The sequence below is a fragment of the Garra rufa genome, chromosome 7 (genome assembly GCF_049309525.1).
Source record: "Garra rufa chromosome 7, GarRuf1.0, whole genome shotgun sequence".
Lineage (NCBI taxonomy): Eukaryota > Metazoa > Chordata > Actinopteri > Cypriniformes > Cyprinidae > Garra > Garra rufa.
The window spans coordinates 34,350,670-34,376,744 of record NC_133367.1 but is presented as its reverse complement, the minus strand read 5'-3'; the positions used below and the strand labels follow the sequence as shown (position 1 = coordinate 34,376,744).

Here is a 26,075-nt window from a genome sequence, read left to right as displayed (position 1 = left end):
ACCGACTTTAATATCTGGCAGATGGCGCTATTGTACAGCTAATACTATTGACTTTTCAGCTGAGGAAAATGTTACAATGAACGAACATGTCTAAACCAATTTAAGTTTATGTGCGCACAAGTAGCTCCTCTCCAAATGGTCATTTAGGGCTTAAAGTCTTAAAGACTTTTTAAGCCAAGTACTAAAGTTTTTCTTAAATCTGTGAACATGCAAATCTGTATTATGTCTAATGTTTTGTCAATGATCCACCCGCTGGTGAAAAAACCCCAAAACAGCTAAAATCAGCCTAGGCTGGTTGGCTGGTTTTAGCAGGTCAACCAGTCTGCTTTTAGCTATAGTCATAGGTCAGCAGGCTGGTTTTAGAGGGGTTTTGGCCACTTTTCTAGCCTGGCCAGGCTGGTCAGGCTGGGAAACCACCAGCTAAAACCAGTCTGACCAGGGTGATAGGCTAATGACCACAGTAGCATGTCCTGTACTGTTGCTCTAGTTGATTTCTGTTTATTCTGTTTAGCCTATTCATTTTCACCAGGTGGTCAGAATAACAGCTGTCTTTTTAATAAGTAAATATGTTTTATGATTATCTTGGTATATGGACCCACACATGAATGTAATGTTGGTTTGTGTCTGTATGCTTTCCTTTTCATATCTCATTACATTATTAGCCTGATTCTGCATTTCAAACATGCTGTTGTTGGTGTAGTTCATAGCTGATCTACATTCTTCCTTTTGAAAATATTCTACATTTCAAATTTTTTTTAATGATTGAAAATTGTAATACCTAAATATTTACCTCCTTTTTAACTGACACATTATACTTTGTTAATGTTAGTTAATAAAAATACAGTTGTTCATTGTTTGTTCATGTTGGTTTACAATGCATTATCTAATGTTAACAAACACAGTTTGTGATTTTAAGAATGCATTAGCAAATGCCGAAATTAACATGAACTAAGATTAATAAATGCTGTAGAAGTATTGTTCATACTTAGTTCATGTTAACTACTGTAGTTAACTAATATTAACCAATGAACCTTATTGTCAAGTGTTACCAGAATTATACTCAGCACTACTAAACTTGCAAAAATTATGAATATATGTTAAATTCTGTCGGATACCAGCACATACAGGAGAAATAAAATTAGCGAAAAGGCATTAAATCATTAATGACAAAATAGAGATTTCTGAGAAGAACAGAAAAGAAGAAATCAGTTACACGAGACAATTGTTAGAACACACAAGACTTAATAATACATTATTTCTTATCAGTAAAGTGAACACAGATAAATGTGAGATTTGTAAATAAAAATATAAGGAAGAAAGGGGAAAAATGTAAAGAAGGCCTCTCAAATTAGGAAGGAAATGGGATATTAAAGGTATTAAAGATATTTTGGTAACTGGTAAATCACAGATGGAAGTCAACTTCTTTAAGGTAAGATTAGTAAAGCCATAAATTTACACACAAATAAAGTATGTGGCGGTTATGATTCAATATTGTATTAATTCATGATTTTTATGGCAGAAACAATGCTGTTTTGGTGGAAACTATGGTAGATAGACTTAAAATCATAAAAATGTGGAAATATGAAAAATGTGATTTTAGTCGTCTTTATTATAGCCAATTGTTAAGCAGGTTAGCACCTTAAAAATATATATATTTTTTTTCAAATCAGTTCCAAGTTTGGTTGATTTGACTCTTGGGTATTTCAGGTCTGCTGGATCCTCTTCATTTAAATTGCAGGAAGTTAATTGACATCTGATGCAGTTATTTGAGTGGATTTTCAATTAAGGGCCAAGCAGAGCCACTGCAAAACACAAAACAACACAGTAAATCAATAAATGATAACACTACATTGAGAGAAGATACAAAAATCTTAATCCATGTTTACACTTGTGCATCACCTGCATGATTTCCAAATCGATTTTTCCGGTGTTCTTCTTATTAAACACTTTAAATACTTCTGCATAGAGCACAGATAAAAACATGAAATTGTCATAATTCCTGTTTATGACCATCATTTATTTATAGTAATTTAAAACATTGAACAACAAACAGCAAAACTTACTGAAGTACATTTCCAGGCGAATCAGGCAGTCCACGAAGCTATCAAAGTCAATGGCGAACTGCTGATTGGCATAGCGTGAGATTATCACTTGAAGTACGTCATTGTTCAGCTGAAACCCTGTGGAGAAAAGCACATACAACCATTACTTCAGTCATTATTACGACCACTTTTAGAGGAAATAAATGACTTTATTGTCCTTAGTTTTTAGACTAAACAACCCCTTTCACACATACAGTCTTTACTAGGAACTTACTGGTAAATTACCTTTAAGAGATCATGTGTAAACAGGACCTTTTTAAACTTACCGGTAAATTCCTTCCGCCAATTTTCCGGCGTATATACCTCCATGTTTACAAACACAACCCCAAGAGGCGCAGCCATTAAGAGGCACTTTCGGGTTAACAGAAATGTCACAGAATTGACTAGTTTTTGAAATGTGTGTAAATGACGATTTACTGATAAAAAGTCTGAACGTCATTGCCTGTGTGAACAGCAGATTTTTACAGGTAAAGTTGTTCCATTAGTTTTACAGTAATTTACTTGTATTACTATGTGAAAAGGGCCATAGATTCCTACCTGCTTCTTTCACGGCATCTCTCATCTCATGGGAGCTCATAGTGCCCGAGTTGTCTCTATCATGCGTCTTAAAAACCTCCTGGACAAGTATGACAGAGAATAGGCCTTTAACATCGCTAAATAAACTGAAGATCATTTTCAAAACTTAATAAAGATATACATGATACCATATAATTCTGGATCTTTATCCACAGTATGTGAAACTCCACAAGGCCGAGTTTGCCGCTCCCGTCTCTCTGGACTGAGGTTAAGGCTTATAACAGTGTTATATGAGGGTTATAACCCTTAATTTTTACATAACGGTAATATATGTAGTATATAAATAAATAGTAACCCAACATAGGAGAACAGTGAACATGTGAACATATCAATAAAGGTGACATATCATGAAAATCAGACCTTTTCTGTGTTTAAGTGCTATAATCGGGTCCCCTGTGCATCGACCAACCCAGAACATGTGAAAAAGAGCAACTTACTCATTTTTTTTTGGTATACCTGTCTCTGCAAACTTGTGAAAAATACAAGCCGCTTAGATTTTGCTCCCCCTGTGACATAGAAAGGGGATGTTATTATAATATCACTGCCTCTTAATCTGCACGTTTCTATCCATTGCGCTAACATTGTGTTTTCGCAAGCAACAACGGTGTGCCAGTTCTAACACCAAAACAGTTTGAAGCAAAGTATGTTAACTGTTCTGTCTTTGGCTGCACAGACAAGCACAGAACACTATTTAGAGTCCCAACCTTAGAGGAGACAAGAGAGCAGTGAATTTAACTGTATATTACTGCTGCCACACAGATATATTATATAAACGTGATTTATCGCCCAGCTGTTTACCTTCATGGACATAACCATCTGTTTTTGTAACTTCGGTGTGTTTTTAACATAAACGTGTATTTATTTGACAGTTTAAGCGCAATATGACATGAATGAGAACTTAGTTTAGTACTCATATGCCGTGTGACAGCTATTTTCTGTGCGACTTTTATACAGGTAACAAGCTGAGATTAGGAGCACTCTCTTTAATCTCAGCTCCTTACCTGTATAAAAGACACCTGTCCACAGGTTTCTGGGAGCCAGAAATCTTGCTGATTGACAGGGGATGAAATACTTATTTCACACATTAAAATGCAAATCAATTATTAACTATTTATAACTATAAATGTGTTTTATGGATTTGTTTTTTGTTATTATGTCTGACACTGTTCAAATAAACCTACCATTAAAATAATAAACTGATCATTTCTTTCGAACGTACAAAATCAGCAGAGGATCAACTCATTTTCTTTCCCCCACTGTAGGTCTTTACTAAAATATTAACTCTCAGGAAGTCTGCAAGTAAAGGTTTATGGTCAAAGTGGATTGGTTGACAAAAAAATCTCTGCATGAAACCATGATGAATATCAATTTATATGATCCAGTGAGGCAAGGATACATCTAGCAGGCTGATAATGTGGCGACAAGTCCCTATACCAAAGCCATCTGTCTTCACATCAGTTCCTGTGTGAAATACCATATGCTAACTGTATATATATATATGTGTGTGTGTGTGTGTGTGTGTGTGTGTGTGTGTATGTGTGTGTATAAAACGGCAAAAGCTTTCCTACGTTTTGAGATAACACTGTCCAGGACCTTCTGTAGTTCAAACACAGACACCTCTGAGTCCTGCAGATCGAAGACAAGATCATGCATAGAATGAAACTATAATGACTCAAAACTGAAAATGACCAGCAATTATACTTACATTTCCAGCAATCTGATTGAAAAGCTTTCTGAAATGTGGGTCCACATCACTCTCGGAAATGTATTGCTGGGAAAGAATTTTTTTAAAATCTTTTTGTGGCTAAATTTGCATAAACATCTTTCTTTTAAATAATAACAGGCACAATGTTTGTAAATGACAAATTCACCTTTTTCACATCTGCACTGATCTCCGTATCTAACAGGCTGCAGGGATGAGAGTCAGAAACATCCATCATTCATTTGGTTGTGAATACAATAATGTTTAGTGTGCAGTTATGATTTATTGGTCTGACAAATATATATATATATATATAGTTAAAATACTAAAAACACTTCTGACAAACCTGGCAGCAGCTTCTTTCTCTGTGAACACACGCAGTACGAAGCTTCCCTTGCAATTTGGCTCAAAAGTGGAGGGAATGATGACATATTCACCCGGAGGCAGTTTGAAGCGCTCGCTAACTTCTCGTAGGTCGTCGAAGATTTCTGCAATGGACTGCTGATGCAGCAGTACGTCAGGACCGAGATGAATGTTATTGCGACCCCTGAACTGCAACAGAAAACACAGATGGATGAATAGGCATTGTTTATTTAAGCAATAAGGTACGAGAGACCTCAAATACCTTATTGCTTTTATAAAACGGTTACCACACAATAAAAATATTAAAATCAAAAATAGATATTAATTTATATATATTAAGTTGCATGTTTTCATAAAGTAAAATCATTAACTGCCTTCCGCTGTAAAAAGTAGACCCTAACTGCTGCAGCTGTGTTTACGTTGCTAAGGGTGGTTGCTAAGGGGGTTCAATGATACACAAAACCGTTGAGTGAAGCGGTCATAGCAGTGAAGCGGTCATAGCATAGCAGCAGAATACGACACACCTGCTGACCAATCAGAATTGAGGAATGGAACTAACCGTTTTATAATTCATATTATTCCATGGAATGTCTGGATACTGGATTCTGATTGGCTGGCAGGTGTGCAGTAAAACCGTTTAATGCACAGGTAGTTCCAAGTCAGTTTAATCACCGTTCTATATTAATGCGCTGCTTTAATTGATGCACGCAAAAGCACAGAGAGAGAGAGAGAGAGAGAGAGAGAGAGAGGTCGGAGATCGCATTGTGCTGCGCACATACAGTACATAAACTTCTTGTCAGCGTTTGCCTGCGATCCTTATTAAAATAGCCTAGATACTAGATCGCTACATTATATTCCTCAGCAACGGGGTGGTAAAGCTGCTGTTTTTGAATGAATTGTTGTTTGTAGAGAGAGACGCACAGCATGCAGGCAGGTAACGTTACGCACACACACAACTGTCATCTCTCTTGCCTTCACACTCTCTCTCGGTCGATCGATAATCTACTGAAACAAATGCTATATTTTATTCAAATAAATGTGATTTTACCGGACTATTTGATCTCTGTGTCTGATTTGAAGCGGGCAGAATGCTAGAGCTGCGTGTCATAACTGACGAAAATAACTGTCTTTTTTATCCATTCAGTCAAATTTTGCGCTGCAAATATCAATCCTAGTTTTAATTTGTCTATAACCATGGAATAAGCAGGATAATTAACGGCTTGCTGTGCGTTAAAGGATTTAAAATGCACTTCGCGTCGGGCGGTTATTAGCCTCCACGTCGTGCATTTAAAATCCTTTAACGCACGGCAAACCGTTGATTATCCCTTACTAAATGTATCATATTAGCCTGGCTAACGCCAAACCACGTCATGAATCGTGGTCTGGGAACCACATGTTCATTTTCTCGTATTTGAGGCGTGGTTTACGAATGCCCAGAGCCGTTAATTGGGCGATACGAATGTCTATCAAATGCGCCTGTGCGTAGCTCATAGCCAATCGTTTCAATTATACCAGATGACGTATGTAAAACGAACGCCAAAAGTAGCTCTTTTTTTCAAAATAAACTTGTGTTCTAAACTACTTAGAGCACTATCTAAGGCTGCATCGAAAGATAACTTAGCATCTGCTGCCATTCTGGATCCATAGTTATAAACAAACTGCTTCGGTGAGTCGCATAGAAGGCGTCATCGTCTTGCTGCTCCCTCCCCGTTCTGTGTTTGGTTCCCTATCTGAGGTGAAAATTAGGTCCGTGAATAAAATCGCGCTGCACGCAAGACAGTATGGGGAAAGCCAGGATAGTATCATATAGCATCCCACAAGTGGACATGGTAATGGAAAATGGAAAATGGAAAATGGGAGGAGTAATTTCAGTGTAGATCGAAATTAGTGAACAATCTATAAATACTTGATTTTTTTTTCCTGAAATATTGTTAATCTTCATTTCTCAGTATTTGAAGGAATACTACTGTTCTACTAACGTAAAAATAACCAAGGCAATTCAACAAACCTTTATTTTGTGGAAAACACAGTGATCAAAATCAGAATACCCACTGTAGAAGGAAGAAGATTACAACTAAAATTTCAGGAGGGTTACAGTAGTCAGAAATTAGCAGGAAATGTACAGGGTCTTGCATTGAGTGACTTCAGCACATCTGCAGGACATCACTAGTTTCTCTCACTGTGCTGGTGGGATCTTGCTCCACTCTTCTTCATAGTCCAGTAACTTTGGTGTGTCTTAGTCATAACTTTGTCGCCAAGGATTTTCCAGAGATTTCGCTCTCCAATTCAAGGACCTGATTTACCCATTTTGCAATGTGACGTGAAAATAGTCTTGCATGAAAATTGCAGGCTGATTGGGAGTTGCTTGCAGGGAAGGAACTGCGTGTTGCTGATAGAGAATCTGATAAACATTTGCATCCACTCTGCAGAAAACCATGACACTTCCTACTCCTCCTTAGTCTTTTGATTCTTTCTGCTGATGAGAGGTTTGATCACTGCAGAGTGCACTTTCAGTTTGACTTTTCTTAAACATGGCAAGACAGATCCTTAACCTTTTCAATGCTAAACTGGCAAGCAATTACAGCTGCAGTGTTGAACCGATTCCCCATTGAGAGTCTCTGCAATATCCTGTCCTCTCATGCATTTGTCTATATGTGGACAATCAACATTTTTGGGGGGATTTGAATGAATTATTGATTACCACCAACTTAGTAAGTGTTCTCTATTTTTGAGCAGAGTTCGTTCTCAAATATTTCATTTGAGTTTTTTATACTGTGCTTTAGAATACAATTAATTCATAAAATATGCTTAAAATTGCCCTTCAACTTAGGATAATAGGACTAAGCAGTGATTTTTGAATTTAGGAAATTAGAGGTTGTTCTCTAATTTTGATCTCCACTGTATATTTTAATGCTTTTGCGTTCATGCACAGAAGTTACCTTGCAAAAATGTTCCACTGAGAAACTTTGCTTTCTCTCGCTAAACATTTTCATTCCCCAGAAAACAAACAAACAAACAAACAAACAAACAAACAAACAAACAAACAGACAGACAAAAAACCCCACAAAAGTTTAGCGATATCTATTCTTCCTATCAATTTTTTTTTTTTAGTTGGTGGTGTCCAACTACTCTTACCTATTTCGGATGTCATACCTCATCTGGAACCTGAAAAACACACACAAACAATTATATTATTCAATGTTCCATTTTCAGGTAATTTCACCACAAAAAAATCAACCACAAAAAAAGTTAATTAGTTGTAATGTTGACAGTTATGTCAAATGTTTCAAATAGGAGTTTTGTTATGGAAGTAAGATCACATTTATTTACTCCATAGAGAATTTGTATTCAACATTTAAGCCAACTATTGGGATTCATTTTGGAGAACACCTCAACACCTCTAGAACAAAGAATGCTAAAACAAATGGTTGCAAGAGTGGTAGTGCTGCTGGTTGAAGTTGTTTGTGATGGTATAGTTGTCCCTGGTACTAACAGTTATGCTTTATTTTGCATAATAATTACTGATGTGCGTAACCAGTTACCTTATAGATAGTGAAGCCAATGGTGTTCAGGTATCGTCCAAACCGCTTGCCTTTACGACAGTCTTTCTGCATCAGACCCACTAGGATCGTGCAGCTGACCTCTCCATCATGAGGATCATCATCTTCTTCCTCCAGCTTGATCACAAACTGAGGATTGGAGCAGAATGTATCTGAAGAAGAGGAACCAAAGCTCAGGCATTGGATCAAAAAACAGCTGTTTACTAAATTTTGTTTAAGTGCATTTTGATTTTATTTACCTTCGTTAACATTGCAGCCCCCTGCGGTGGATCCCACCCTCCAGTCGCCTTCAAACTGGCTGTAGTTCCAGTGGCTCACAGTGTTGCTTGAAAGGGCATCTGGAGTCAGATTACAGATCTCCAACATCGAGAACTTCTGTATGAAGTCCGAATACGCCATCCTGATAAAACAAGGAAGATTTGTCAGTATTTGTCAATTTTATTACGTTGTTGAGAGTTACAAACACAAGTTCTCTTACCAGAACTCTCCATCTTCAGCTGAATAAAACAATTTAGCTCTCTCCTCTGGTTGGATGCTGTTCCACTCTTCGGAACTGAAAAAAGCATTGGAAATATTTAATAGAACTCTCAGGACTAATGTTGAAGTAAGAGCTGTTTCGGGAAACTCACTTGTCACTCCAAGGGCCTGTCCACTCCACCCGGCCCCACGGGTTCCTCATACGCACCAGTTGAACCGGATGGCCGTAAGAATGAACCTGTAGGTACAATGAGGTGACTGTCATTAGAGCTTACATTTTTTTCCTGTCAAATTTATATTTCCGTGTCAGTGTCGGTATCTGACCTCCTCTGCGCCTGTGATGGAGTAGGCATGACCCTTCACCAGCTTTAGATGTTTCTCTGATTCTGTCACCTGTGAACTGGACTTCTAGACATTTTAATGATAAAAACATTAGAAGATCAGGATTGAACCTAAATTTCCCACAGGATAGCAAAATAATTGTTTATTGTTTATTATTTTATTAAATATTTGTAACGCAGTGCAGGGAAGGAGGATCCAGGGGAAAACATGGGGAGGAAGGAGTACAAAAAGAACACTGTTTTATTAAATAAACAAAAGAACACAAATCCAGGGGCATAAACAAATAAACAGAAATCCAGGAGCAAACCCAAGCACGAAGAAACCTTAACATCCGACAAGAGGAGTGAGGAACAAAGGACTATAAATACATAGACAAAGGGGAGTGTCAACTAAACAAGATAACAAGGGGAAGTACAAATATGGGCAAGGAAGGAACCAAATAAACTAAACCAAAGGGGGAGACAATGGAACAAACCAAATCAAAGGGAACACAGGAGGAAAACACACTGGGAAAACACAACAAAACAGATCACAAACCTGACAATATTACTTTTTAATAAATGTCAATCCAATAAATAAAACAGTCTGATATATTAAAACAAGATTCTATTCTTTCAGGAAGAATGCATTAAATTGATCAAAAATTACTGAAAAGACATGAAATTTAACGAGAAAATTAGATATACGGAATGAGATATCTTCACCAAACTCAGAAAACTCATGTAAGAGCTCAATCTGAGGTCACAGGAAAAAAATCATGGAACTTGGCCACTTGGTGGTGCTATTAGAGGGGAGAAAGAAAAGCGTAAAATGGCTATATTGTCTGCGCCAATAGCCTTGTGGGCAGTGCGACGACATATTGTGCAGTTGCGCCCTCTCTCTCCCACTCACTTCCTGCCATATCTCCACTGTCCTGTCAAAGAAAAATTGAAAAACACCAAAAAAAAAAGCTGCAACTATTTGTTCTTTGAACATGAAAATCTTGGTCCAAAGTGTCTATAAGGACAGTTGTCTCAAAAAGTATGGCTCCCATTGGCCAGTAAAGTTTGAGCATCTGTTAAACAAGGTTAACTGAGACTGATCAGAACAAAACTCAGTGGGTCTGTTTGACTCATGACCCCAAAGGTCTGAGAGAAATTTGAAATTGGCCACTGCATGGTTTTTCGCACATACCTGCAATATTCATATCATGACATAGAACATACACTTCCCATGCTCCATCTTACTCATAACGCACACTGCTGTAGCCAATCACGCACAGTATAAATATTAGACCATTATGATCATTAATGGCTGAGTATTGTATTGCTTTTAGCACTCTCTATTTGTTTTATCAACTCTACGGCCATTTCCTAGTTTCCTGATTCAAGTCAACTCTTGTTCCCTAGTCTAGTCTTTCGTGTTTTGATTCCCTGCCTGGTTTCTCTCGTCTTGTCTGCATCGCTGCCTGCCCTGGATCTCTCGCCTATTTTGGATTTACCCTTCGTCTTGCCGTTTCAGACTTGTGCCTCGTTTGGACTACTGACTGTCTGTTTGGATTGCCTGTTTGCCTTGGCCCTCTGGATTACACTTGCCATTGATCGACCCTCGTTTGTCCCTGGATAACTCTTGAGTCTTGCCCTCTGTGTACCTGTTTGCCTGTGTTTGACCCTGCCTGTTTTGACTATGTTTATTAATAAAGTAACAAAATTGTTGATTTAGGTGGTTACAAGCTTGCTAAATAATGTCTTTTTCATATGTGCTTAAATGCCTGAAAGGTGCCATAGAATGCATTGAGAGAATATTTTAAACTGTTCTCTGATTTCTACATAGAAGGTATATGGCATAGGAAAGGGCAAAAAATCTCCAGAAACGGTTTTACCATTTACAACCCTAGGATTTGACCCTAGAATGAAATGGTCTGTTTTTGCCTTATTTGGAAGCTTCATGAATATTAATGAGCTCTGCTCTGATTGGCTGTTTCACAGAGCTGCTCATCTCAATAGCTGGCACACTGCTAAAAATATATTTTTAATTAGGAACTCTAGCCGCTTTTAATATGTGGTTTGTTGAATCTGCCGTTTTGAATCGCCGACATTTTAGTCTCATTACTGTGATCCATGTGCTCTGTGTATAGTTACAATGCAGAGGGAGTGCTTCTTACCACACAAGTTCAGCTGCTTCTCAGTGATACTCGGGATCTGTAAATCATTCGCCATCATCAACGCAGTTATTTCTCCATCATTCACCATCATCTGCGCAGACATCTCTTTGTTTATGTGGTGAGTGATATCTTTTGTACTGCAATGTATCTGGCTAGTGCTAGCATTAAGCTAACTGTGTCCCTTCTGTGGCTTGCCTTGTTTTACTGATGTGCTGACGTTACCGATGATTGGGCGATGCAAATGTTGGAGGCGTAACAAGTAACGATCCTGGGGATGTTACGTAACAGTCGGTGTTATGTTGGAATTTACCTATTTTTCGGTAGTCTTTTGCAAACACTATAGATTTATATAAGAAGGAGGAAATGGTGGTGTTTGAGACTCATGGTATGTCATGTCCATGTACTGAACTGTTATTATTCAACTCTGCCACGGTAAACACAGTTTTCCATTCTATGGCACCTTTAAAACGTTTGAACCGTTTTTGAACGTTTTGAACGTTTGTTAATCTCCTTGACAACTAATTGGAGAAATAAATTATGGGAAAGAAAGCCAAGCAAAGTGTAATGGGACTCACAGAAATGCAGCAGCCCATTAATGATCCCAGCATCAGTGCTTTCTGCATGAGCTTAAACAGGTGTGGAGGAGCTTTGTTCAGCATATAGCTCTCAGCGATGCCTCCAGTGAAATCCTCAAAACCCTCAATTGGCCGGCCTCCCTTCAGACTTTCATATGAGCCGTTTACCCTTGAAAATACAGGAGAAATCAGCACCGCTGGTTGGTATGTCTGAGCATTTGGCACAGTGTTTACCAAACATTTCAGATGACTCAGTACTTTTTGTTCAGCATAACATTTGAGGTAAGTAGTAGCAGAATTTGTGAATAAACACACACTTACTTTGCAAAGGCCTTTTCCAACAGGGCGCTCCAGAATTCAGAGCGCTCAGCTGAATGAACAAACAGTAGCTTCCCATTTTTGGTAGGCAGCCTGTCATCAATGACCACATCCACCCATTCACCAAACTGCCAGAACTGAAGAACAACACCAAACAGTCTAACAGTGTCGCTTTAATTTATTATTGGAATAATAAAGTTAGAAATACTCTAATGAGGTCCAAAAGTCTGAGACCACTAGTGAACATAATCCTTTTTGAATATTATTAACTCACAATTTGAATACATTTTTAATTTTAATTATTTATATTATTTATGTTTTTTCACATTCTAAAAAATTGATTTTTTAATCCCAGATCTTCAAAGTGGTCTCAGACTTTTCGATCCCACTGTGTGTTCTGACCTGAAAGTGAAAAATGCCAGCATAGTTCTCTTTAAAACTCTGTCCATGTGGAACTACACGTTCCAGAAACTGATTATCCAGAGTCAAAGATGCAATAGATGCCAGCAACCAACAGTCACCTGCAAATGTATCAAATGTCATGAGATACTTCTGTTAAGCTGATTATTTCATGCACACTGACCTCTAGTGCATTTATGACAGTTACAGATAACACCCAAACAACACCTTTCTGATAAAAAAGGTATTTTTTCTCACCTAAAGCTCCTTGGCAGATGTCTGTCCGTTTAGCGCCGTCCACAATGAACTCAGGGTTTGAGCAGAGCTCCTTTAAAAATGGACAATGTGAGAAAAATTAGAGGTGGTAGTATATGCTATGTAATGGTATCACTGCATAACAATAGGTTTTGTTTTGTCTTCGCAAACAACGAAATGTAAAAATCTATCAACGTGTTAGGAAGTGTCAACACAAGATCATCCTCACACCTAAAGAGACCCTTACAAAAATTAACCATGGTTTTACTACAAATAAAACCAAAGAGCCATGGTTACTATAGTTAAACCACAATAACAACAAATTAACCATGTTTTTGCTACTACACAGTTTAACCTTGGTTCCCTGAGGTAAGGAAACAAGCACTGCATTGTATGCTATGGAGGAAACTCCTGTTTACTCTCAATACTGAAGCCTGTTTTTTTCATGTTCTGAAGCCTGATTTGTTCACAGCCTGGTCTGTTAACATCTTTCACTGGGTTTCAACAGGCTACACAACACTCGTTCCCTTATCTCAGTGAACCAAGGTTATGTAAGTACCCGGAGCATTCCCTTTCGATCTCTCCCATTGCGCTGTATGCCATAGGGAACACATCCAACAGCACTGTGCTATAAGCAAGTGCACAACAAAGTCGCTCTGTGAGCCCATCCCTGGAAAACCCATCATGAAGGTTCCTAAGAAGCCCTGAGCCAATTTATGAGATCCAAGCCACTAGGCCACTACCTAAAGGGCAGGGACATCCAAGTTAGAAAATCTGGCAAAGTTAGACAGCGAAGACCAGCTGGCATCTGCACAGGTATCACCAATAGAAACTCAGCTGGACCAAGCCCGGGAGGAGGCCATTCCTTTGATGGAATGGGCCCTTACTATGATAGGACACTGCAAGTCGATTGAGGCATAAGCCTGGGCTAGTGAAGTATCCAGCGAGATAGTCTCTGCTTTGTGATTGTTAGTGGCCTCCAAAGCAAACTGCAAAAAACTCCAAAAGCTGCTCTAAATGTCGGAAGTGGCTAGAGTGCTCTACTTAAACTCTTATCAGTGTGAACCAGACACAGTAAATTCAGACCCTGCTCATCCTCTGAGTTAAAAAGAGCTAGAAGGGTGATAACTAGAAAGGAGAGTAGAGCATCTTAGCATATAGTCATGTCTTAGGTTGAGGATGACTCTACAGTAGTCAGGCCCAAACTTAATGCATAAAGCACTGACTGACTGTGCTTGTAAGTCACCCACTCACTTGACTGACAATAATGCCAGAAAGAGAGGCGGTCTTAAGTGACAGGGGCAATAAGTCGGCCAACTGGAGCTGTTCAAAGGAAGGCCCTTGTACATAAGAGAATGAGCATTGCATTTACAGTATGGGGGAAACTCCTGTTTACTCTGAATTCTGTAGCCTGATTTGTTCACGTTCGTGTAGCTACATAAACATATGGTGCTTCAACCTGCCGTAATAGGTGGAGGCAACTGCTAAATAAGGCTCCATTCTGAGCTCCATTTTGTCAGAATCTTTCAACTGATAGTGGCGGTCATCAACATGCGCGCAGCCTTATAGCACAGCAGGCTACGCAACACTCGTTCCCTTATCTCAGGGAACCAAGGTTATGTTAGTAACTGGAGCATTCCATTTTAAATGTTCTCTCCCGTTGCGCTGTACACTATAGAGAATAGTCGTGATGTATTGTCAAGTATGGTGACTCGAAATTGGTCCTCTGTATTTAACCCATCCAAGTGCACACACACAGCAGTGAGAAGAGAACAAACACACACACACACACACACACACACACACACTGTGAACACACACTCGGAGCAGTGGGCTGCCTTATTGCGGCGCCCGGGGAGCAGTTGGGGGTTAGGTGCCTTGCTTATGGGTCTCACCTCAGTTTCACCTACCGGACCTGAGATTCGAACCCGCGACCCTTGGGTTACAAGTCCGACTCTTTAACCGTTATATGTATCAGTAGTGATAATGAATGTATCAATAGTGCCATGCTAATAAGCAAGTACAGAACGAAGCCGCTCTATGAGCCCATTCCTGGAAAACCCATAATGAGGGTTCCTAAAAAGCCTAAAGCCCCATTCACACTACACGCGACATGCAGCGACTAAGCGACGCGATCCCATTCATTTCAATGCAGAGCCGGCGATTTCCGGCGACGAGAGCGACAGCGGCCGTCAGCGACCGTTGGCGACCGGATGTGGGCGTGTCCAGCGACGCGACAAAGTTCAGAATCTCTAAACTTTATGCAAATGAAGAGCGACTTTCGGGAGCGACAGCCAATAGGAAAGAAGACGATAGAGCTCGTGATCATTCTCTTTTCAGCTCCAGCAGTGATTGTCCTGTTTTATATGACATGTCCATGCCCACATACAAAAATAATGTCAACTGCATTAAAATGAATTGTAACCTGCTTGTCTTTGTTTCTAAAGTTGCTTTGGATAAAAACATCTGTTAAATGACGTTACTAAGCAACCAGTAATGAGAACGCCCACTAGCGACCTCATCGCCAGCCTCTGGCGACATGCAGCGACAGAAGTCGCGTCTAGTGTGAACGGGGCTTAAGTCAACTATGAGACCTATGCCACTAGAATGGGGTCCACATAACAAGACCTTCTCCACTCATTGAGGGGATTAGGTAAACTAAGCAGACAAAATCCATTCCTGAAGGGCAGGGACATCCAGATTATAAAAGTTAGACCACACAGGTATTACCAATAGACACTCCAAGCCCAGAAGGAGGCCATTCCTCTGATAGAATTGGCCCTTACTCCGATAGGACACTGCAAGTCAATTACGGCATAAGCCTGGGCAATAGTGAAGTATCCAGAGAGATAGTCTCTGGTTTGTGACTGTCAGCCCTTTAGAGTGGCCTCTGAAGCAACCAAAAAGCTGCTCTAAATGCCGGAAGTGGCTAGAGCACTCTATTTAAACTCTTAACAGCCTGAATCGGGCAGAGTAAATTCAGATCCTGCTCATCATCTGAATTAAAAAGAGCTAGAAGGGTGATAACTAGAAAGGAGAGCAGAGCATTTTAGGTACATAGTTGTTTCTTGGTTTGAGGATGGCTCTACAGTAGTTAGGCCCAAAGTTAATGCATAAAGCACTAACTGACAGTGGTTGTAAGTCACCCACTCAGTTGACCGACAATAATGCCAGAAAGAGAGGCAGTCTTAAGCGACAGGGGCAATAAGTCTGCCAACCGGAGCTGCTCAAATGAAGGCCCTTGTTATGAGACACAAGCCACCAGAATGGGGTCCACATAACCTAGACCTTCTCCACTCACAGAGGGATTAGCCAAACTAAGTGGACAAAATCAATTCCTGAAGGGCAGGGACATCTGGATTACAAAAGTTAGATGGCGAAGACCAGCTCGCAGCCCCACAGGTATCACCAATAGAAACTCAGCTGGACCAAGCCCAGGAGAAAATCATTCCTCTGATAGAATGGACCCTTACTCCGATAAGACACTGCAAGTCCATTGAGGCATAAGCCTGGGCTATAGCTTCAAATAACCAGCCCTTTAGAGTGTCTAAGTGCCGGAAGTGGCTAGAGCGCTCTATAAACTTTAAATTCAGTTAAGAAGAACCAGAAGGGTGATAACTAGAAAGGAGAGTAGAGCACCTTGGGCACATAGCTGTGTCTTGGTTTGAGGACAACTCTACAGTCGTTAGGCCCAAACTTAAGCAACAGAGCACTTGCATTTGAGGGTGTAGAAGCATCTTGTAGATGGTGCCATATAGCCTCCAAAATGGTGTTAGTCACTCTTACAGGGAGCTGTAAAGATTCCCGTTGTGGGGGCAAATATGAAGGCTACACAGCTTCGGCTGGGAATGCCAAATCATGCCTCTAACTTGAGAGAGGAAGTCTGTCCTCAATGGTATCAGTCATGGAAAAGGAGGGTGAACTGAGACCACCTTGATGGTGATTTATAAAGGCCACCACCATCATGTTGTCCAAGTGGACCAGGAACTCCTGGCCTAAACTCAATTGGAACTACCTGTGCATTAAGTAAGGTATAATTGATAACGGGCCATTGATTTATTAGAAAATAGTGCACCTCGGCTTCGTGTTGTGGTCGCATCACTATTTCGGGTGTGCATTATTTTCTAATAATTCAACTGACCAGAGTCAGTTATTCCCCTTATACTATAATTACCACACCTCAATTTTTTTTCAGATGTTTTATTTGCAACATTCATCAGGATTTTGTCCTTAAAACCACTTGTGAGTAGGATTGATTTATTAAGTGTCTCATCCAACATCTCCGTTGTCATTTTAGACCATAGGTTTGAGCCATTGATAGCAGACTAATGCAGTTAATAATGAAGTTATTAGACGGATAAAGAAAGAGATTAGGCGTGAGTCAGTTTGTCTCTCAGCAGTGTTTGGCAACAGCGTTTTTAATAAAAGCGAAAGTTCATCATAAGTTAAAGTTCTTCATCATCTTTAAGAATAGCATCGATATTAGTGTGAAATGACATGTGGCTTTTAAGCTGGCAAACCATTTTACTGAAATAGGCTCTGGAGGGAGCTCTTAAGGAGCGGGCTCTGGAGGGCGCTCTTGAGGAGCGGGCTCTGGACGGCACTCGGGGCGAGCGGGCTCTGGAGGGCTGGACGACCCCAGCGGAGACTCTGGAGGGCTGGGCGTCTCCAGCGGAGATTCTGGAAGAGCAGGCTCTGGGCGAGCGGTCACTTGAGGGCGCTCTGGTGGCGTGGTCAATAGATGGCGCTCTGGCGGCGTGGCCACTGGGGGGTGCTCAGGAGGCACGGACACTGGAGGGCTGGGCGGAATCAGCGGAGACTCTGGGAGGCTGGGCGGAACCAGCGGAGACTCAGGTGCGGCTTCCATATTGTCTGGGGTTTTGGGAGAGACCGCCATCTTGTTCAGTGACTCAGGAGAGACTGCCATCTTGTCCCGGGGCTTGGGAGAGACCACCATCTCGGCCGGGGGTTCAGGCTTGGCGGCCATCTAGATCGTGGACTCATGCTTGACGGCCATCTAGATCGTGGACTCAGGCTTGACGGCCATCTTGATCGTGGACTCAGGCTTGACGGCTATCTTGATCGTGGACTCAGGCTTGGCGGCCATCTTGGCCAAGGAATCAGGCTTGGCGGCCATCTAAATCGTGGTCTCACGATCTCACGTCTTTTTTTTTTCTTTTTTTTTTTTTTTACCCGGCCTGTCAGAAACACAGATAACACATGGCAATGTGTAGCTATGCTATCATCATTCACAGCCCTTTTTTAAATAATGCAGTTATTTAATTAATTGATTACATTTTATATACCTTTTTATTTAACCATACTATGACAGACAAGACCAGGGGACAGGAACGGAGGCCGTCTTCGCTGGGAACTCAGGAACGGCATCCATCTTGGCCAGGGATTCAGGCTTGATGGCCATCTTGGCCGGGAACTCAGGAACGGAGGCCATCTTGCGTACAGACTCTGGCATGGCAGCCATCTTGTGAGCAGACGCTGACGTGGCGGCCATCTTGTGAGCAGACTTTGATGAGGCGGCCATCTTGTGAGCAGACTTTGATGAGGCGGCCATCTTGTGAGCAGACGCTGGCGTGGTGGCTGGTGGGCTTGAACGCGGAGAGGAAGCCTGAGGTACTGGGCTGAGGACCATCGTGGGGCTTAGGAGGACTTGGGGACACGTGGGAGGCAAGGAGGGAGTCAGATCGCTGGAGTGATATGCAGAGGACCCTGGCTGTTGGTGAGATGGGGTGACTGCATGTTTCCAGATACGAGGAGGATTACCATCCTCCACCATGCCTTGGAACCGGGAACTACATAAGTCGAGAACAAAATTTACAAAATCTGCTACGGGATGGTAGCAATCACTTGGAGTAATCAATTGGAACAAACTATCATCTTTGAGTCCCATCTGGAAACATGGGTTAACAATTTTGTCGCTCCATCTCACTAGATGGTAAACACTCAAGAACTTCTCCATATATTCCTCCAGCGAATGCTCACCTTGCTGCAAGTTAAACAGGAGGTCCTCAGCCCAGGTCATCTTCTGTTTTTGGGTCCGTCAATCTGTCACAACGTGTGCTGGTGGTGATGTGGTGGAGATCCAGGGAGACGCCGGGAAACGCAATACAAACAAAAAACACTTTATTAAGAAAAACAAACATGAATCCAGGAGCAGACGGAAAACACGAAGTAACTTCATCGATGGACAATCAAACTGAGAAAACAAACGACTTAGGAGTGGCAGGGGGTGTGGCATATAAACAAGACAGGTGAAACAAATCAAAGCTAATAGGAACAAACCAATAATCACAGAACTACAGGGGGAGACAAAAGGAGAAACCAACTGAAGTCCATATGAGGGTGGAAAACATTAGGAAACACTGACACTGAGAAGCACTAACAAAACATTTGTGTGCATGTGTGTGTTCATGTGTGTGTGAGTGTGTAAGTCAGTATGTATATGCATTTTTAAGGGAGAGAAAGCAGAAGAAAAATAGTAGCTTACAAAACGTAAAAAATAATTTGTGGCAAAACATGGAAACATGTCCACAGCAGGTTGGATTGGGAGGTGAGTAAATTCTGATTAACTTGAACGCAATGCTCAATTAAATCAACAGAAATTGATCAGTGCTATGAAAACACGTTGTAAAATAGAATCACATTGTGAAACTCAAATACGCACTGGAGCCTTTACCAAGTCTGTTCCACCACTATCCTGTTATCATAGTTCTAACTGAGGGTGCTTCTGACTGTGTGAGAACATGGATGTGTGGCGTAAGAGTGTAAGAAACGTGTCAGTTCTCATGCTGAATGCATGAGACTTGGCAGCCCATTGCTTAGTCAGTGTCATTGTGGGTTTTGGTTCTTTTGCTGTTGTAAACAGTTAGGAAATTTGAAATGTAACTGAAATTGTTTGGTGAAGTGATTTGGGCATGTAATGCAGTAAAGACCTACCTGGAACTACTTTAGCTGTGTGTTTCCCTGGAAATAATTGCATACCTTAGAACATTTGTCAAAAGCTTTAATTAACATTACCACTTCATATTTCATTGCCTTTTTGCATTTAGGAAATTGAGTAAACCAAAAGTAATTTAACTCTGTGAAAGAAAGCAAACACACACTGCAGTAGGCTACCTTAGGTCTTTTCCACTGTACTCCTTTAGTCTTGGAGGACTGCGGTCCAAGTGCATCGTATCCAAGAGAGTCGGATTCAGCAGGGAAGGTCGGGTCACAGAACAGGGTTCCTTTGGCCAGACACTCCTGCTTCAGGCTCTGGTAGTCTTGTTTCTTGAAGGGAATCGCCTTCTCGTTTGTTCCCACTCCTTCTTCTCTATCCTGCCTCCTAGAAAGAACTTTTGCGATATTAGACATGCTGCCCTGTAGTCATACTCAAGTTAATCTTCAGCCTGTATTGTTTGTGAGCGTTTGTGTGAGACTGATGCTGGTTTTAAAGTAAGAGCTTCTGTATGGTAAAGCAGTGAGGGGTGGAGCAGGTGTTGCTTTTACACTGGTTTATCATCATGTAACCCTGTGATGCAAAATGAATATACAATTCTTTAAAGCACATTGTACAAGACACAATGATTTATATAAGCAAGTACTATAATAGTACTTTTTATCTAATTATTTTTTCATTATATAGGCACTTCCTTGTGTAATTGGACTGTAACATGAGTGCTGTAAAGTGTGACTCTATACATTCTTGCACTTGTTCTTTAAGAAACCAGGGCTTTCAGATTCAGTAAATATGTCTCAGGGAGGGTTTATTTTTGGGACAAAAAAACAAAAACAGCAACAATAACACCACCAAAGCATTTACATCTGTCACAATCTATAGCTGGAGTGGCTACAAGTTCCGCTAAAGGGCACACCTTCCTATACCTTGCCATTTATAGTACTTTCTAATTTGGGGCAGCTGTGAACTGTTAACCATGTGGAAGAAAGCAAACACACTGCAGTAGGCTACCTTAGGTATTTTCCACTGCACTCCTTTAGTCTCGGAGGACTGCGGTCCAACTTCATCGTATCCAAGAGAGTCGGATTCAGCAGGGAAGGTCGGGTCACAGAACAGGGTTCCTTTTGCCAGACACTTCTGCTTCAGGCTCTGGTAGTCTTGTTTCTTGAAGGGAATCTGTCACAATCTATAGCTGGAGTGGCTACAAATTCCGCTAAAGGGCACACCATCCTATACTTTGCCATTTATAGTCCTTTCTAATTTGGGGCAGCTGTGAACTGGTCATAAGTGCTGATGAGTCAGGGCAAAGGATTATAGGAAATGGAGACCTGAGTGAATCACAAGTGCACCTGTCTGCACGTGTCACCCCGCCCACGTCTTCTCATTGGTTGTAGGTAAATTAATGACGTCGGCGCAACATCCCTCCCACAATTCATCTCACTGTAAAATGGATTGACGTCACTGCCACGATAAACAGGAAATTCAGTTGGAAACTATACTTATGAATTATACGTTTTATGTAAACGCTGAATCCTTTGCTTATTTATTCAGCTTTCAGATGTGTACAAATCTCAGTTAAGATTGTGGTCCAAGGTTACATACATTTACAAGCAAGACATCTTTCCGCTGTTTAGTTATCTCATTTCTGGCAATACGTGACTATAAATCAAAATGTTAACCAGTGGTGTTTATTTACAGTTATTTTGATTATTGTCTTAATTGTTAATAAGATACATAAATGTGGAAAATTCTCAGCAAGACTATCCACTATCGTTATGTTATTAAATTAATAAATAGAAAAGGGTTGTTAAACATCAGAGTTGTTTATAAATACAAACATTTATGACACATGAATGAATTATGACGACACATGAATGAATTTCACTGTTATTTATTTAAGATAATAATGTTCACAGTTATTTCTGATTCTCCCTCCCGATCTAATAGTGACACGCGAAACAGCAGTCTGGGTCCTCTGTGCTCAAATACATTAATTTCTCTAAGAAATTGAAATAACACGCTATAACAGTCTGTTGACCCTTCCCGAAGTATATCTACTAAATTGAAACATATTTTCATTTCTTCTGATTTCGCTATTAATTGACCATATGCAGGGATTACTTCCTTAGTCAAGCCAGCTAAGTCATTTCTGGTCAACTGTACTGTGCCGTAATGTGAGCGTACTTTGTTCGTTTTCTCTACATAATCCACTCACAATCGAAGAAAAGCGTTGTTTGTGTAAGAGGACCAAACGTCCATGTATACCGTTTCAAGAATGACAAATGCTAGTTTAAAAAAATAGGCGAGTAAATCGGCTAAATATGCGCGATTCATTGCTATGATTGGCAGTAATATCCGGACAAACATCTGACAAGCTGATGTAAAAAAAAAAAAAAAGAGCTTAAATGATTCAGACTAAATTTAGAGTAACAAAACTACAGCGGTAACAAGTATGGTTATATATAAATATAATAAATAACATATATATTGGTTAAATATAGGCTATTCAATAGATTTTACAGTTCAAGATAAAACTTAAAATATATAGTTATTAAATTTTATTAAATATTTCATATTCCTATCGATTCATATTGAGTGCATTATTTAATTATTATACCACAATTATTTAATGCATTTGTCATGATCTGGGCTGTGGGGTTTCCCTCAGCCACCTGAGGTCGCTGTTTCCCTTTCTCTTGCACTGCACTTCCCTGATCGTTTACACCTGTCTTGTTGTCATTAACACTCATCAAGCTCACACCTGTTCACAATCATATGGACTATAAAAACTCTCATTGCCCACTATTCATCCTGTCTGCGTTCTGTCACGTGAGCACGATGCTGAGTGCTGAGAAGTCAGGGTCCAAATGCAGGTAAGTGAAGTTTTAATTAAATAAACACAAATAAACAGAACAAAAGGCCAACACGGCACAACACAACTTGAAAAGATACAAAATAAACAGAACAGGAACACGATCTAGAGCCAGGATTCAGGAACACAGAGACAGACAGAACGCAGACAGGATGAATAGTGGGCAATGAGAGTTCTTATAGTCCACATGATTGTGAACAGGTGTGAGCTTGATGAGTGTTAATGACAACAAGACAGGTGTAAACGATCAGGGAAAGGGAAAGGGAAACTGAGGTGGCTGAGGGAAACCCCACAGCCCAGATCATGACAGCATTTGTAGTGAACTATATATGTGACCCTGGACCACAAAACCAGTCTTAAGTCGCTGAAGTATATTTGTAGTAATAGCCAAAAATACATAGTATGGGTCAAAATTATTGATTTTTCTTTTATGCCAAAAATCATTAGGAAATTAAGTAAAGATCATGTTCCATGAAGATTTTTTGTAAATTTCCTACTGTAAACATTTTTGATTAGTAAAATGCCTTGTTAAGAACTTAATTTGACCAACTTTAAAGGTGATTTTCTCAGTATTTTAATTTTTTTCCACCCTCAGATTTCAGATTTTCAAATAGTTGTATCTCAGACAAATATTGTCCTATCCTAACAAACATACATCAATAGAAAGCTTATTTATTGAGCTTTCATATGATGTATACATCTCAGTTTTGTAAAATTTAACCTTATGACTGGTTTTGTGGTCCAGGGTCACATATTAGTATTTAAATAATTCACCCTTATAGGCTGTTTGTGTGTGAGCTTAATGATTTTCTGCACTTCCTATACTATATACTTAAGGACGGTAAAAGTAGTACTACAATTTATTATACTAGTAATTTCATATTAAATCGAAAAGCAAGACGTCTTGAATAATATAGGGAGTTTAAAAGGCAGCTGCATAATAAATAATCCTCTGCTGCCATCTTTTGGTTATATGGGGAATTCCATATTACGCTCCGTGCATAAGGTCAATTGTCTTCTTTCAGTTTCATATTTCCTGCACTCTAATATGACGTGTTCCACTGTTTCTTCATGCCCGCAATATTCACATATCCCTGTGCCATGTTTACCTATTTTCAGTAATGTTCCATTTAATCCCGTGTGTCCAAACCGAAGCCTTGATATTATTGTCTCTTCTCGCCTATTCCTCCCTGTACACCTTATTTCTCCCACTCTCCTTTGAATCTTATGAAACCATTGTCCTTTCCTTTTTTCTTCCCATTGTTGTTGCCATTGTTCCTTTAATTTATTTTTAATAATACTCTCAATTTCTGTTCTACTAATACTTACTGTAAAATCAATTTGATTATTTTTAGTAACTTCCTTTGCTATTTTATCTGCTATTTAATTTCCCTTAACTCCATGATGTTTTCAACGTCATTATTTTATGTTATCTAAAGTTGTTAAATGAATGTTTATTGCATTATTTCAGTATCATGTGTGCATTTAAATGAGGGCTAATGGTTAGAGAGTCGCCCTTGTAACCTGAAGGTTGCCGGTTTATATATATATATATATATATATATATATATATATATATATATATATAAGTTATTTCTTTCTCAGCTTGTGGAAAAGCTGATTGTGATGCATCATCACCACCTGCTTTTGGTGGTTATCAGTGTATTGCAAAGGTTCTAAACAGATTTAAGTATTTCAAAAGGTTGGTATATTTACATATCAGTCCATGAAATATTTTTTAAATGTAAATTTAAGTTAAATCCATTTAAACTGAAATTTTGCTAGTGTATTTTTATGGTAAAATTCTGGCAACCACAACTGCCAGTTTTTTAGTCTAAATTTTATGGATGTTTTTCTTTTTTTGATTTTAAGTTCAATGTTGAGCATTGTCTCACAATACAGTAAAAAATGTCTTCAAGTAAACCAATAAATCCTCCAAGAGCTCCTCCAACAACAGGAATGTAGTAACCCCAGTCACGAGCTCGCTTTGATCTGTATGGTAATATTTCCTCAGCTTGTTTTAAAGCTCTAGCCACTTCTGTATCTAGTTTTGTACGATATTCACATTCTGCTTTTTGTCTTGTTTCATGTTGAATTCTTTCCTGGAGTTCTTGTTTTTCTTTCTCATGTTTTTCTTCCAAGTATTTTATGAAGTTCTGCTGTTGTTCCCCCAGAGCCTTTTCTTTTCTTTTATTCCCCTCTTCAAATAGTTTCTGCTGCTCCTCCAGCTCTTTTCGCACATTCTCATCTGTTATTTTCTTGATCTCTTCTTCTCTTTTTTTTAAATCTTCATCTCTCTTTCTCAGTTCATTCTGCATCTCTTGTTTTTCTCTCTCCTTTTCTTTCTTCATTTGTTCTATTTCACCTTCATATTTGGCTCTTAGCTCTTCTCTTCTCTTGATCTCTTCTTCTTTCTCTTTCATGATTCTCTCTTGTTCCTCTTTGATGTTCTTCTCCACCTGCTGGAACATCTCACTGGTGTAGAAACTCCCTCCATTTACTGCCACCATACAGTCAATCTTCTCCAGCAGCTCAGAAACCTGTGTCTGATCTTCAGTCTCCTTGTTATTGAACACATGGTATCTCTTACCAAACTGTTGAGTGATGTTCTTTAAATTATCATCTCGTTCAATAAAATCTTCAATTCTTCCTGTAAGCTCATCTCCTCTGGTGAAAAGCACTATGGTGTACATTGTGAATTTCTCTCCAAACATTTCTTGGATCATCTTCACAGCATCTTTTTCCTCTTGAGTGAATCGTCCCAGTGGAATCACCAGCAGAAACACATGTGGTCCAGGAGCCGCCATTGAGACGCACTTCACAATCTCCTTCTTGGTCTTAACATTGTCAACTCCAGTATCAAACAGGCCTGGAGTGTTGATCAGAGTTATCCATCTTCTGTTGAACTCAGAGTTTTCTTTTTGACACTCTCTGGTCACTGAGGATGAAGTCAATGTTGATTTAAATGTTTTTCTTCCTAGTATGGTGTTTCCCGTTGCACTCTTTCCAACACCAGTCTTTCCCAGCAGCACAATCCTTAGATTAACATCATTAACACCTGCTAACAGCAAATGCAAAAGAGTTATGACAATAAAAAATCTTAAGAAAACCCAAACTAATCTAATAAGGTTGGCATTGTTTACTACAATGATAGTCGGCTCTTTGATGAGTTGCTTTGTTCCTCTTTTGTAAGTCGTTTTGAATAAAAGCTTTAGCTAATTACGTACATGTACTGTAAACGTTACAAACACTGTACACATGTACTTCAGTGTGGATCTTTGTCTTGTGGGGGATTAAACTATTGCCTCAAAGAGCCCCATTAAAATCAATCATTCTGTCTGTACTAGAAGTGTTGCATTGTGTTGAGTAAACAGTTGACAGTAAACAGTTGCCTAACTGTATTTCTGACTGGGTCGAATATTAATAACAAATATGT

General features: G+C 39.7%; 2 protein-coding genes across 2 annotated transcripts in view; both read right to left on the bottom strand.

The window, feature by feature from the left end:
• Nucleotides 1-1,778: 1,778 nt before the first annotated feature.
• On the bottom strand, nt 1,779-20,183 carry LOC141339156 (calpain-2 catalytic subunit-like). Its single transcript, XM_073844789.1, has 21 exons — nt 19,947-20,183; nt 12,816-12,885; nt 12,561-12,679; nt 12,162-12,295; nt 11,841-12,009; nt 9,105-9,188; nt 8,933-9,018; nt 8,782-8,856; nt 8,543-8,703; nt 8,286-8,455; nt 7,897-7,908; nt 4,727-4,932; nt 4,550-4,586; nt 4,384-4,449; nt 4,247-4,304; nt 4,075-4,139; nt 2,807-2,875; nt 2,640-2,718; nt 2,064-2,180; nt 1,900-1,958; nt 1,779-1,802 (listed from the first exon to the last, which is right to left on the bottom strand). The coding sequence occupies exons 1-21, from the start codon at nt 20,181-20,183 to the stop codon at nt 1,779-1,781; spliced, it is 2,097 nt and encodes a 698-aa protein (XP_073700890.1).
• A 487-nt stretch (nt 20,184-20,670) lies between these two features.
• LOC141338132 (GTPase IMAP family member 8-like) overlaps nt 20,671-26,075 on the bottom strand; it is a 32,290-nt gene continuing 26,885 nt past the window's right edge. Inside the window, exons 4-5 of the mRNA XM_073843692.1 lie at nt 24,535-25,700; nt 20,671-20,943 (exon numbers count right to left, since the gene is read on the bottom strand). Of these exons, the coding sequence (XP_073699793.1) occupies nt 20,671-20,943; nt 24,535-25,700 (1,439 nt within the window). The remainder of the gene's footprint in view (nt 20,944-24,534; nt 25,701-26,075) is intronic.